Raw genomic sequence first — 13,370 nt, forward strand, 5'->3', positions numbered from 1 at the left:
GAGCCCTGGGTGCGCAGGCAGGAGAGAGGGGAGCGAGCTCACTTTGGGCTTGGTGCTTCGCTGCAGGACATCCAGGAGCTGTCTGCGGAAGCCTTCCAGCTGGGAGAGGCCAATCCTGGGGGAGGGAGCAGGACAGAACATCAGCCGGGGCCAGCAGGGGATGGTGAGGTGGGGGTGAGGGGCAGCTGGAGCCCCAGGAACAAGGAGACCGGTCCATCAGAGTCAGGGGGCAGGTGGAGGAGGGCCTGAAGCTCAGCAGGACCCAGCCAGGAAGCGGGGCCAGGAAGGGGGGTGCGGCAGGCCGGGGCCACCTTGTCCTCTCACCCTGGACACGAGTGGGGGGGATTCTGGGGTCTCTCAAGGAGGTGGGAATCTCAGTGAGAAAGACGGGCCGCCTGGGTGAGGGCCTGAGCGGGAGGCCAGCCCAGACCAGGCCGGTGGAGAGAGGGACCCACTTGCCTGGGAACAAGGTCTTTGCCCAGAACCACAGCCGTCACAAACTCCTTGGAGTACTCCATGGCGTCCTCACTGCAAGGGAAGCCAAAGGGGCGCTGAGGCAGGGGAGGGGTGTGGTGTGTTTCCTGGGGGGGCTCTGCTCCAGCACTCCTGGAGGCAATTTCTTGACTCAAGACCCTCCGTGGGGAGACTTCCCTGGTGGTCCAGTGGCGAGGGCTCCATTCTCCCAAGGCAGGGGGCCTGGGTTCGATCCCTGGTCAGGGAACTAGATCCCACATGCAGCAACTAAAAAGATCTCACAGGCCGCAAGGAAGAGCAAAGACCTCCAGTGCCACAGCTAAGACACGGCACAGCCAAATAAAGAAATTAAAAAAAAAAAAAAGACCCCATGGGGAGTAGGGCTGGGGTCCCTGCCCCGCCTACCCTGTCAGCAAGGCTTTGCTGGGGCTGGAGGGTGGGCCTGGCATTTGACAGAGCGCCCGCTTCCACCCTCCAGACCCTCCGCAGGTTCCCTGATGACCAGATACCAGCCTGCCCAGTGCAGCCCCTGGCCCAAGCCAGCTCCCCGCACCATCCACCCTTTGCCCTACCAGCCCCAGCCAAGTCTAGGGCCCTGCACCGCTTACCTCAGCAGGCCCCCTGGAGGGGAGTAGGCAAAGCACTTGAGGGTTGGGTACTGGGGTCTCAGGAGGAAGGAGAGGATGGCGGCGGTGCCCGCGCCCAGGGAGTGGCCCACCACAATCAGGCCATAGTGTTTGGTTCCGCGGCCCTGGGGATGGAGAGCAGCCCTGAGAGCCCTGCCCTGCTGCCTGCCAGGCTGACCCCAGGGAGGCAGAGGGCGCTTCCCAGCGTCCTGGGATCATGTCTGTGTTGTGTTGGGCAGAGGTAGAGCCAAGCTAGACACCTATGGAGCAACTTCTTAGAGAGACTATTTAACAAACTCCTACTCATCCTTCAAAACCTTGCACAGAGGAGAAGCCTTCTTGGAGAAGCCCTTCCTGACTTTCCAGGATGCGCCTATACCTGGGATTGTTGCTGTTGTTCAGTTAAGTTGTGTTTGACTCTCTGCGACCCCATGGACTATAGCCCGCCAGGCTGCTCTATCCATGGGGTTTCCTAGGCAAGAATACTGGAGTGGGTAGCCATTTCCTTCTCCAGGGGATCTTCTTGATCGAACCTGGGTCTCCTGCATTGGCAGGTGAATCCTTTATCACTGACCACCAGGGAAGCCTGCACCCAGGACAGACCTTTATATGAGTGATTATGCTCGATTATGACCATGTGGTCACTGCTCCCATCCCTGGGCCCCAACAGCTGGACCGGATCTCCTGAGCCCAGGGACGGCTTGGCTTTGGGAAGGGCAGTTGAGGCTCCTCGGGAGCTGCCTGCCTGCACAGGGAGGGGTGGGCAGGGGGCCGGGCTCAGATCACCCCGTCCACAGCAGCGCCCCTCTATCTGCCCTGCAATCACTTCCTGTGTTCTTCCTGCTCAGCATCTCAGAAGCCCCGGACCTGAGCCATCCGTGTGCCTCAGGTGCCCGGCACCGAGCAGGTGCTCACAACCCGGGTGGGGCCGAGCAGAGGCGTCCAAGAGGAGCTGGCACAAAAGAAGAAAGGGCCAGAGCGGGTGGGAGGGACTGATCAGCGAGGCGAGGGCTGGGGGCCTGGGATGGAAGGAGCGTGTCCGAGTCTGGCTTGTGGGGATGGGGTGGGGAGGGCGCCAGCATTCACCCATGCTGTCCTCAACCTGTCACCTTGTGGGAGGGCTTGCAGCATGAAAAATCCCTCACCAGGTCTCGCCCAAAGGCCTGGGACAGGACCATCTCCTGCTCCAGCTTCTTCTTGATGTACTCGGCCGAGAGGACCATCCCCTAGGTGAGGAGGAGCAGAGGTGGGTGTCACTATCACGGGGAGGCAGGGGCCCGTCAGGGACCAGTGAGACCAGTGACGTGAAGCTCAGCAACCCCGTCCCACCCACGTCCCCCTTGGGTCCTCAGGATAACCTGGCGGTGGGGGTGGGGGGGCTGGTGGACACTTGATCACATCATTCCCATTTCATAGATGAAAAAACTGAGGCTCAGAGGGATTGTGGGTCTAATAGGAACCAGTGAGATCCCTCCTCCGTTGCCTCCTTGAGCTCTCTCTTGTGGGACAGGGTCTGGGCTGTGCAGGGCTGTGGGGGTCCTGGCAGGTGGGGGGTAGTGGACCTTCTAGACTGATCCACACCGCTCTGACCACCTCTCTCTTGGTGAGAGCAGTGACTCCGGAGGAGCCGCCGCCCCAACCACGGGCCAGGCCTGCCTGCTGGCAGCAGAGAGGAGAAACCTGGGGGCCACTGGGGGCCCACAAGAGCGGAGTGGGGATACCTTGTGTCCCAGCCAGGTGCCGTGGTGGCCCTCCACAGGGAGGCGCTCGGCGTCACCAGTCAGGTCTGTCAGGGCGTCCTGGGGGGCAGGGAGGATGGTGAGGCGTGGGACTCAAGGCAGGGAGAAGGAGGTGGGCGCCCCCCAGGGGCTGTGAGGGGGCCCGGGGGCGGACGGGGTCACTGGGTGGCGTACCTTGGGGGACAGGGTTCCCCGGATACTGATCACCACCTTCTTCTTGTCGTGGTCCACTGCCACGTAGAAGGGGGTTTCGTAGACCTGGAAGGAGGGTAGCTCGTGAGCCTCAGTGGCCCCTGCGCTGGAGCCAGATGTGGGCAAGTGATGGGAGAGGTCTCCTTCGGGGCCCGAGACTCTGGCTCCACTGGCCCCTGAGGCCTGCAAGGGTCACAGTAGGTCCCTCCCAGCCCAGCACCCAGCCTGCGCTGCCCTCCCAACTCCGCTGACTTGAGCACCCTGAGTACCAGGTCCTGCCTGCCCAGTCCGAGGGGCTGCCCTCTCCCCTCCCCAGTGCCTCTCCGTGTCCCTCAATTCCTTCCCCCAAAGGCTGGAGCCAAGAAGCCCCAACAGCAGGTGCAGGGCTGGGGTCCACTTCCGAGCCCCAGAGTGGGCACAGGCCAGGATGGGGGAGAAGGAGGTGGCCCAGCTCTGGTTTGCCCACCTAGGGGAGCCATGGCAGCCAGGCCAAGGGCTCCTGCCACCGAGGGGGCCCCGGCCCCACCTGCCCCCTGCAGCCTGCGCAGGGCCCAGGCTGCAGGGAGGCTGCGCACTAGCGTGCCTGGACCCTCACCGCGTCGTGGCAGGAGGTGTAGACGATGTCCACCGCGGTCATGTTCTCGTCCAGGAAGTGGCGTCGGATGGCGATGGCGTTGCAGCCGCAGCAGTTGTCTTCCTCGATGGTGACTCCGGGGGCGAACCGGGGCCGGGCGGGGCACAAGCAGCACCTGGGCGGGTGGCGGAGGGCTCAGAGCTCGGGACCCCGATGGAACCACGGCCTCCCCCATCCTCTTGGGAACCTGTTGTTGCAGCCAGCCCCACGCCCTCTCTGAAAGCCTCCCTTGCAAAGCTCTCCAGCCCATTCCCCAGGCCTCGCCTTATTCGGCCTCTTGACAGCACGGGACCCGGGGGGTCTCTCCCGCCCCCATTTACTCTCTCCATTTGGCGGGAGGCACCCCCTCTCCCGGACTGCTTCTCCTCATCCGTGTCTTCTCACTGAGACCAGAGGTCAGCCCTGGACCTCCTCTTCTTTCTAATGACACGAGTTTCCGGGGCCTCACCCATTCTTGGGCTTTAAATACCACCTGAGTGCCAAAGAGCCCCCCAGACCTGCTCACATTCAACCGCCTATGAAAACCCTCCTCCTAGATGTCCCCCAGGATTGCAGTCCCCTCAGCCCCAGGTCCCGAGGGCCTAGCCCCCTGTGTGCAACAGTCCCCCACGCCCGCCCCTGAGTGTTCAGCCCACGCTTAGAGCCGCCAGGTCCTCAACCTGCCTCATATCCCATACTGTCGGTCAGCACATCCACCAGCTGTGCCTTCAAAGTCACATCCAGACGCCAAATGCTTTCCCAGCCTCGCGCCCCGCCCCGGCCCCCCGCCCCACTCCAAGCCAGCTTATCCCTGCCTCCCTGCCTCAGAGTGTCACAGGGGCTCCCGACTGGCCCTCCTCACTCACAGCCGCCCCTTACGTGCTCAGCCAGAGTGACCGTTTATGATAAAAGATGGGGCGGCGTCCCTGGTGGCTCAGTGGTAAAGAATCTGCCTGCCAGTGCAGGAGACATGGGTTCGATCCCTGGTCTGGGAAGATCCCACATGCGTTGGACCAACCAAGCCCATGAGCCGCAACTATTGAGCCTGTGCTCGAGAGCCCGGGAATTGCAACTATTGAGCCCACGCTCCGCAACAAGAGAAGCCACTGCATTGAGAAGCCTGCACACGGCAAGGAAGAGTGGCCCCCACTCTCCACAGCTACAGAAAAGCCTGTGCAGCAACTAAGACCCAGCACAGCCAAAAATAAACAAATAAATAAAATTATTTTTTAAAAAAGATATAAGATGAGTCACATCACTGCACTCAACGCCTTCCGATGCTGTCCCTTCTGCCCAGTGTAAACGCCGGAGTCCGAGCAAGCGCTGAGGCCCCGCTCCATCCGGCCCCGTTCTCTGGCCTGTTGCCTCCCACTCCTCTCGGATGCACTGGCGATACATTCCTGCCTCAGAATCTCTGCACTGTGCTTCCCTCTGCCTGGAACATTCTCCTCCTGGATACTGTGTGGCCGGATCCCTCACTCCTTGAGGCCTCTGCGCAAAGTTTATACTGCTGTGAGATCCTCTCGGGGCCACCTCATATGACAGCTAGCCCCTGCCCAGGGTTCCCCAGTTTGACTACACAGTCAGCTCAATTTTTCTCCAAAACACTCCTGTGTTCCAAAGCACTGCATTTCCTTGTCTGTGCCTTCCCAGCACCAAAAACACAGTTGTTGCTGTCATTCAGTCGTGTCTGACTCTTTTTGAGCCATGAACCACAGCACGCCAGGCTTCCCTGTCCTTCACAATCTCTCGGAGCTTGCTCAAACTCATGTCCATTGCGTCTATGATACCATCCAGCCATATCATCCTCTGTCGCCCCTTTCTCCTCCTACCCTCCTCAGTCTTCCCCAGCATCAGGGTGTTTTCCAATGAGTCGGCTCTCCGCACCAGGTGGCCAAAGGATTAGAGCTTCAGCTTCAGAGCAGCAGTCCTTCCAATGAATATACAGAGCTGATTTCCTTTAGGATGGACTGGTTGGATCTCCTTGCTGTCCATGGGACTCTCAACAGTCTTCTCCAACACCACAGTTCAAAAGCATCAGTTCTTCGGCGCTCAGCCTTCTTTATGGTCGAACTCTCACATTCATACGTGACTACTGGAAAAACCATAGCTTTAACTATATGGAACTTTGTCGGCAAAGTGATATCTCTGCTTTGTAACACTCTGTCTAGGTTTGTATAGCTTTTTTTCTAAGGAGCAAGTGCCTTTTAATTTCATGGCTTTAGTCACAGTCCATAGTGATTTTGGAGCCGAAGAAAATAAAGTTTGTCACTATTTCCATCTTCCCCCCATCTATTTGCCATGAAGTGACAGAACCAGATGCCATGATCTTTTTTGAATGTTGAGTTTTAAAAAGCCAGCTTTTCCACCCTCCTCTTTAATCTTCATCAATATGCTCTTTAGTTCCTCTTTGCTTTCTGCCATAAGGGCGGTATCATCTGCATATCTAAGGTTACTGATATTTCTCCCGGCAATCTTGATTCCAGCTTGCACTTCATCCAGCTTGGCATTTTGCATGATGTACTCAGCATATAAGTTAAATAAACAGGGTGACAATATACAGCCCTGACATATTCCTTTCCCAATCTGGAAGCAGTCCATTGTTTCATGTCCAGCTCTAACTGTTGCTTCTTGACCTGCATACAGGTTTCTTAGGAGGCAGGTAAGGTGGTCTGGTATTCCCATTTCTTGAAAAATTTTCTAGTTTATTGTGATCCACATAATCAAAGGCTTTAGTGTAGTCAATGAAGCAGAAGTAGATATTTTTGGAATTCTCTTGCTTTTTCTATGATCCAGAAGATGTTGATCTCTGGTTCCTCTGCCTTTTGTAAATCCAGCTTGTACATCTGGAAGTTCTCAGTTTACACACTGTTGAAGCCTAGTTTGAACGATTTTGAGCATTACCTTGCTACCATGTGAAATAAGTGCAATAGTGGGGTAGTTTGAACATTCTTTGGCATTGCCCACAACACAGGAGGCTCCCCAAAAATGAATGGGTGAGCTGCTGAGCAGGGCACCCAGCTTGGGTGCAGTTACTCCTTGGGCCACTAGAGGGAGCCAGCGCCCAACATATGGGGCTCAGGGACCCAGAAAGCATGTGACCCAAATCTGCCTGCTTTCCTGCTGCTGTTCAGTCGCTCAGTTGTGTCTGACTCTTTGCGACCCCGTGGACTGCAGCATGCCAAGCTTCCCTGCCCTTCACCATCTCCTGGAGCTTGCTCAAACTCATGTCCATTGAATCGGTGATGCCATCCAAACATCTCATCCTCGGTCGTCCACTTTTCTTCCTGCCTTCAATCCTACCCAGTATCAAGGTCTTCTCTAATGAGTTGGCTCTTTGTATCAGGTGGCCAAAGGATTGGAGCTTCAGCATCAGTCCTTCCACTGAATAGTCAGGGTTGATATCCTTTAGGATTGACTGGTTGGATCTCCTTGCAGTCCAAGGAACTCTCAAGAGTCTTCTCCAACACCACAGTTCAAAAGCATCAATTCTTCAGCGCTCAGCCTTTTTTATGGTCCAACGCTCACATCCATACATGACTACTGGAAAAACCATAGCTTTGACTATACGTACCTTTGTTGGCACAGTAATGTCTCTACTTTTTAATAAGCTGTCTAGGTTTGTCATAGCTTTTCTTCCAAGAAGCAAGAATTTTTGATTTCATGGCTGCAGTCACCGCCTGCTTTCCTGATTTGATGGCTAAGATTTTACTAAGAATCCTAGATTTAGGTGATGTGGAGAGGTCTGTCTTCACTGCAGCAGCCCCTGAGGGACTGATGCAGACCTCCCAACGGAAAAAGGCCTCCATGGGAAAACCCAGGGTCAAGCCACATCTTGGAAGCCAAAGGGTCTGGGGTGGGCAACCACCTCCATTTACTCTGGGAGACCCCTCCCCCTCCCCTGCCACTACTGGTCCAAATGGACACAGCTCAAGGTCTGTGGGCCAGGCTCTCGTTTTCAGGCAGCTATCACCCCTCTCCACCCTCAGCTTGGCCCTCCAGCACTGACTGCCAGTGTGGCCTGGGGAGACAGAGAGCTGGGCTGGTGGCCCTTCCTGACTGTGACAGCCTCGGGGGCAGGTGCCAATAGCTACTTCACAAGGCTGGGGTGAGATCAGAGGCCCAAGATGCAGAAGGAGCCTGGCACACAGTAGGCACCAGGGAGAGGGCAGCCCCCGAGTCAGTGGTCTACCTGGGGAGCCACGAGAGCGGCAGGGCCAGCAGCCTGGGAGGGAAGGGCCTGTGGCACCTTTGAGGCCAGCACTCCCGCCTAGAGGAGGCTGGGTGCTGAGGGGCTCAGAGGCTGTGGGAGCCCTGAGCACTTGCTTGGCCTTTGGCAGGGCCTCTCCTGCCCATAGGAGACCAACCACACGTCCAGGGCAGGGCTGGAGCTGAATGGGGTGTCCCCAGGGTTGGGGGGTGCATAGGCAGGCCTGGTTTGCCATGCTCTGCATGGGATGGGAAAACCACTCCAGCTGACGGGCCTGGGCCTGGGCCTGAGGCAGGTGGGCAGTCCTTCATCTAGCCCGTGCTGGGAACCCGGGCTGCTGTGGACAGGCTGGGCTCGGAGAAGGGAGCCCGACCCTCTGGGCCGTAGGCCGGGACTTCGGGCCTGACTCTTCTCCGCCCTCCAGGCACCCGGCTCTTCTTGGCAGGGAACCAGCTGGGCCCTCACGGGTCTGAGGTCTTTCTGCTGCCTCTCTTGGCAGCTCTGAGAAGCTGATACGAATGCAGCCTTGCCCCTGTTGGCAAAGCCCCTCAGATGCCCAGACCGCCAGGGACATCGCTCCCCTCCTGGCTTCTGAAAGATCCCGCCGGCAGGAGAGGCAGACCCTGCCTGTGCAAATGCCATTCCTGCCCTGCCAGTGAGTAAGGAGTGTAAGTAAGTAAGTAAGTAAGCCCTGCCAGGGCTGTGGGACCCCAGGTCTCAGAACTTCCGGTGCCGGGCTCATTCTGAGGACCTCTCATGGCCGCAGGGGCTCCCAAGGATGCTGTCTGTGGGCTGGCAGAGACAGGGAGGGGCGTGGGGTGCCCTGGTTAGCTCTATCAGTCACTGGGGGATGGTGACAACAACCCAGAGAGCCCCCTGGCTTTCTGGGGAAAGGACATTAAAGGAAGGGGTGGCTGCTGTGGGCCCCAAGGTCAGGGGTGTGGTGGACAGAAGCTGCCCGCCCAGCATGCCAGCCTGTCCAGAACAGGAAACCCGGGCAACCATCCTCCTGCCAGGCCTGGGCAGAAGGTGGAGATGCCAGAGAAGGGCAGGGGCCCTCACAGAGCTGAGCCCTCCTCTGGCCCACTTAGGAAAGCAGAGTCCACCCCGGCCACCCCCCGCAGTTGACCGAGGGTGGCACCCAGCTGAGGTCTTGCCAACTCCTTGTGAAGAAGATTGGAGCCGTTCACAAAGGGCCTTCTTGCTGCCCTTCCAGAGGCTTCTTTGGATTGGGCCTCTACCCAGAAAGGCCTTTCTTCCAGAAAGGCAGAGCACACACAGGAGGGGAGTCGGGAGAAGGGAGGATGTGGGCAGAGGGGGAGTGGTCAAGAGGGGTGGGGAGGGAGATGGGGGGTGGGGGGAAGGAACCATCTAGCCAGCCAGATGCTGGGTTCATTTCAGCCTCTCAGAACAGCTCCGGGAGGTATGTGTTACCATCCCCATTTCACAGATAAGGAAACTGAGGCTTGCAGAGGTATGCTGACTTGCCTGACTGTGAAAGTGACAAAGTATGGGTTCAAACCCACAAAGTGTGATTCCAAAACCCCAACCAGGATAACGCAGAACCAGAAAGGTCCTGGCCCAGAGATGGTGCAGAAGAGCAGCAGTGTGGGTGTCAGGGGGCACGGTAGCAGGTCCAGTCCATTTAGGGAGACCCCGCCCCACCATGGGCTGGCCTGGCATTGTGACCTCAGCCCTTCTGCACTCACCACTGGCGGGGATTGGGGAAGGGCCGGGGTACTTACGAGCAGGACCGGGCCAGCTGGCAGAGGCCACAGGCAGGTTTCCGCATCAGGTACATGGGCCAGCCGTAGGCAGCCAGGGCGAAGAGCATGTAATAGCAGACCTCCTTATAGCGGAGCATCTCATGCTGGAAGAGAAGAGGCAGAGGAGGGTCACCTCCTGCCCTTCCCGCCTGTAGCCTCGGCGTCCACAGGCTCCCTTCCATGGAGGCGATGCAGGCGGGAGCTGCCCTCCCCACAGGCTGCAGACCACTCCACCCCCACCCCGAGTGGATGAGGGAACACGCCTCCAGATGATAATTGCATTTCCCTAATTATCTGCATGCAACCAGGGCACGAAACCTCCCGAGACCTGTCCTGTTGCTCCAATCTCAGAATTAATGATTTGGGGACAGAAAAACACTCAGAGTACTGGATCGATTTCCTTGCCGGTTTCCCAGGAAGGGAAGAGAGGGGGAAGTGAGAGCCACAATCACCCGCCTTGGCCATCAGGCCCCAGGAAGGGCAATTGAACCCCGAGAGGCCTGGACCCTCTCCTCTGGAGCAGGATGCCCAGGCCAGGAGCAGCAGGGCCGGCCCTGGAGATGCAGACACGCTGGGGGCCAGACCAATCACCCCTGCCCTGCTCTGCACTCAGGGAGACCCTGGCTTGACTCAAGGGCATCTGGGGCAGTCGGGATCGGTCTGAGAAAGGCTCCGGTTTGAAAGCTGGCGTCTGACGCCGGTGGCTGCTGTTATCAGTCAGACTGCCCAGAGAGGCAGGCAGGAGGCACACGTGTCCCAAGGAAGCGGCTTCTCCCCAGTCCCGGGCGCCCCAGGCGCTGGGGGACTCCTGCACTTAGAGGGAATTAGTCACCTTGTAAAAGTTAAAGATGGTGATTAGTCATCTCGAGAAGTGAAATAAGCAGCACCTTAATCAGGGCCCAGAGGGGTGGAACCGTCCGAGGCAGCTCAGTCTGCTCTTCAGGAAGGCGCAGGAGTGGGTAATTAACCCCTGGCTCACGCCGGAGGGCGGGGCGCTGGCACCTGGGGGCTCGGCGGCCCCGCCCCGCCCCGCCCCTCCGCAGGGGAGAGCGAGCCGGGCGGGCATCCCCGAGGGAGGCGGGGACGGGCAGCCCGAGGGGCCTGCTACTGATGGGCTGTTTGGAGAAGGGATGCAAACGCCCGCCCGCTTTGGGGAGCGGGGCGGTGGGGGGCGATGGAGAACCGGCGCTTCCAGGCGAGTCAGATGTGAAGGCCGAATCCTTACTAACGCTGTCCTGACGGGCACTAGTGTTCACTCATCCCCTCCCCACCAGGGCTCTGGGTGGAAGGCGGGCCCAGCACCGCTTCCGCTGCAGGAATAGGCTCAGCGGGGTCAGGGACTCGCTCAAGGTCACAGCCCCCGGTGGGGAGCCGCACATTAAATCTGTTTGCTCCCAGCACAGGGTCGGCTCTCTGGCTGCAGTTCCAGCCCTGGGTGAGGGGCTCCCCTAGCCTAGGACCAGCTCCTCCTTCGCTGGGACACACAACGCCAGATTTTCTGCTAAAGGTGCTTAAGAAGAGCTCCTGCTACTCAAAAAAATTAAAAAACACCCTTGGAAACCAAGTGCTACGTCTTGCTGCCTTTTATAACAATAACAACCGTGGCAAGAATAACAGCAGCTCAGCCCCTGGAAGTACTTGACAATCTCAGGAGGCCAGGGCCAAACATTCTGAGCTCAGTGGAGCCGATTCAAGGGGTTTGCCTGTAGAACCAGAGCAGTGTGGAGGGGGGCAGGTCAGGGTGTGTTCGGGAGGAAGGAGGCTGCTTGGAGAGCCGAGGGGGGACCCACAGCAGAGCAGGTGCAGCCAACGCCTCAAGGGCCGCGGGCAGGCGGTCTGCTCGGGTAAGCCCAGCAGATGGAGAGAGGGACTCAGCATGCGGTGGGAGTGGCCCTCACTCACCGAGTTCTTGAGGTCGAGGTACTTAGTGTTTCTGGTCACCGGCATGCCAGACAGGAAGGCCAGGATGTCGTTGTTGGCCTGGAAGACAGGCATGTGAGGGTGGCTGCCCCGGGACCAGCCGCATGGCTGAGAAAGGGGTCCAGGCCCCGGCTCTGCACTCTGCCTGCCTCCCAAGGGCCTGAGACCCCAAAGAGGTGTGCGGTTTCTAGCTCTTCCACAACCTGGACGGCTTTCCAAATCTGAGGTCTCCTCATATTTCTAGTTGCTTCCCTTCCACCCAAAGCATCCATGCCGGGGGAGGGAGCCAGCCCAGGCCAGGAGAAAACATATTTCATGCGAGATGCTGGGAGACCCCTGCTAGGACTGGCGAGTTGCAGCAGGGCGGGTGATGAGGCAAGCTCGGAGGCCGGAGCACAGAGCTGGGTGGGTCATGGGGCCCCTGTGATTAGACGGTAGACTGGTGGAGACAGCCTCTGGGCCCTGCAGAGGGAAGCAGCTCGAGCAGGGGCCCTGGACGGCTAGCTGAGGGTGAGCTGGGGAAGGGAGGGGAGCGTGGGACCTGGGGGCAGCAGGGACGGCCTTGGTGGAGGGCAGTGCGGGGACGTGACCCGCGCGTGGGCTTACCTCGTCCAGCACGGCATTGCGCTTGGCCCGCTGCCGCTGCCGGAGCAGCACCAGGCCAGCGATGATGTCCGACGGCACAATGTCCAGGTCTCGGAAAAACTCAGCAAAGAGGTAGGCGATTTCCGAGTAGGCATCCTACGTGGTCCGGGGAGGCGGTGGGGGGCGGTGGCAGGGAGCAGGAGAGAGGACAGAGGCCGGGCGTGAATGTCCGGGGATGAGCATCCGCTCTGGGTCCCTCTGCAGGGACCCTTCTCTGGCCTGCTCTCCCCCCCAACCCCCCCGCCCTCCTGTCCTTGGCACTCCTTTGGCACTCAGGCACTAGCCTGATACCCCTGAGCATTTCCTGCTCCAGGACTAGGAACCAAGGGCTGCAGGCCCAGCCTGTTTCTCCTTCCACCCTTCTCTCCAGCAGAGGAGCCAAAATTGAGCTCCTGGCTGCTTTTCTCCCACGCTGTTTCTTCCCACCTCCCTCCAGCTGTGACCCTGAATGGCCCCGCCAAGGGCCCTTTGGAGCCCAGGGTCTCAGGCCCCCTCCCCCTCCTGCCTACAGCTGGAGGTGCAGGGACCCCCACCATGTGCCTGGAGAAGGGGCGTGTGATGCGGGGGCCCTGGCCCCCAGCTGTCCTGCAAGCTCTGTCCTCAGGACACCCGTGCTTGGGGCCGGGGGTTGGGGGGAGGTCGTGCGGACAGAGGCAACCCTGCCAGCCCTGTGCAGAGTCCTCTCTGCCTCCCGACAAGTGGGAGCCTGAAACCTCTTCCCTAACCTGTCAGGAGAGGCTGTGGTGGGAACAGACTCATGGCAACCGCCTTTCTCCTGCTGGGTTTTGCCCCTGTGCGTCTGGCACTTGTGAGAGAAGAAAAATCAAGGGCTGCAAACTCAAATGCCTAATGCAAGGGCCGAATCTAGAAATACTGAACTCGACACAAACGCCCCCGATTTTTAAATCCTGGCATCTAGTGCAAATGTTTGAGCAACACAGCATGAGCCGATCAAAACTCTGGGCGGGACCTGACCTGACCTGACCTGACCTGATCACCATCAGCGTCTGGTGGGACCCAGCTTCTGGGGAAACCCCTGCCTTTTTTGAGAAAAGACTTCCGCCTTTTCCCCAGGGTCCAACACCAGCCCCCAATCTGCCTGCCAGGAGGGGTGGGTGTGCCCTGGATGAGACCCCCCAGAGAGCCCCGCGGGGGTGCTTCCCACCCACCAGGGAACCTCCGGGG

General features: G+C 59.0%; 1 protein-coding gene across 3 annotated transcripts in view; it reads right to left on the minus strand.

Annotated features, from left to right (window-relative positions):
- Positions 1-13,370, minus strand: part of DAGLA (diacylglycerol lipase alpha) — a 66,194-nt gene that overhangs the window by 7,836 nt on the left and 44,988 nt on the right. For all 3 annotated transcript variants that reach the window (XM_055415781.2, XM_055415783.2, XM_055415780.2), the window contains 10 exons: positions 12,147-12,281; positions 11,523-11,600; positions 9,600-9,724; positions 3,627-3,780; positions 3,014-3,097; positions 2,822-2,899; positions 2,246-2,326; positions 1,083-1,225; positions 460-528; positions 43-115 (listed from right to left, as the gene is read on the minus strand). In XM_055415781.2, coding sequence (XP_055271756.2) covers positions 43-115; positions 460-528; positions 1,083-1,225; positions 2,246-2,326; positions 2,822-2,899; positions 3,014-3,097; positions 3,627-3,780; positions 9,600-9,724; positions 11,523-11,600; positions 12,147-12,281 — 1,020 coding nt within the window. The remainder of the gene's footprint in view (positions 1-42; positions 116-459; positions 529-1,082; positions 1,226-2,245; positions 2,327-2,821; positions 2,900-3,013; positions 3,098-3,626; positions 3,781-9,599; positions 9,725-11,522; positions 11,601-12,146; positions 12,282-13,370) is intronic.

Source organism: Moschus berezovskii, chromosome 25, assembly GCF_049115385.1.
Source record: "Moschus berezovskii isolate FMDL1 chromosome 25, NW_MosBer_1.0, whole genome shotgun sequence".
Classification (NCBI taxonomy): Eukaryota; Metazoa; Chordata; class Mammalia; order Artiodactyla; family Moschidae; genus Moschus; species Moschus berezovskii.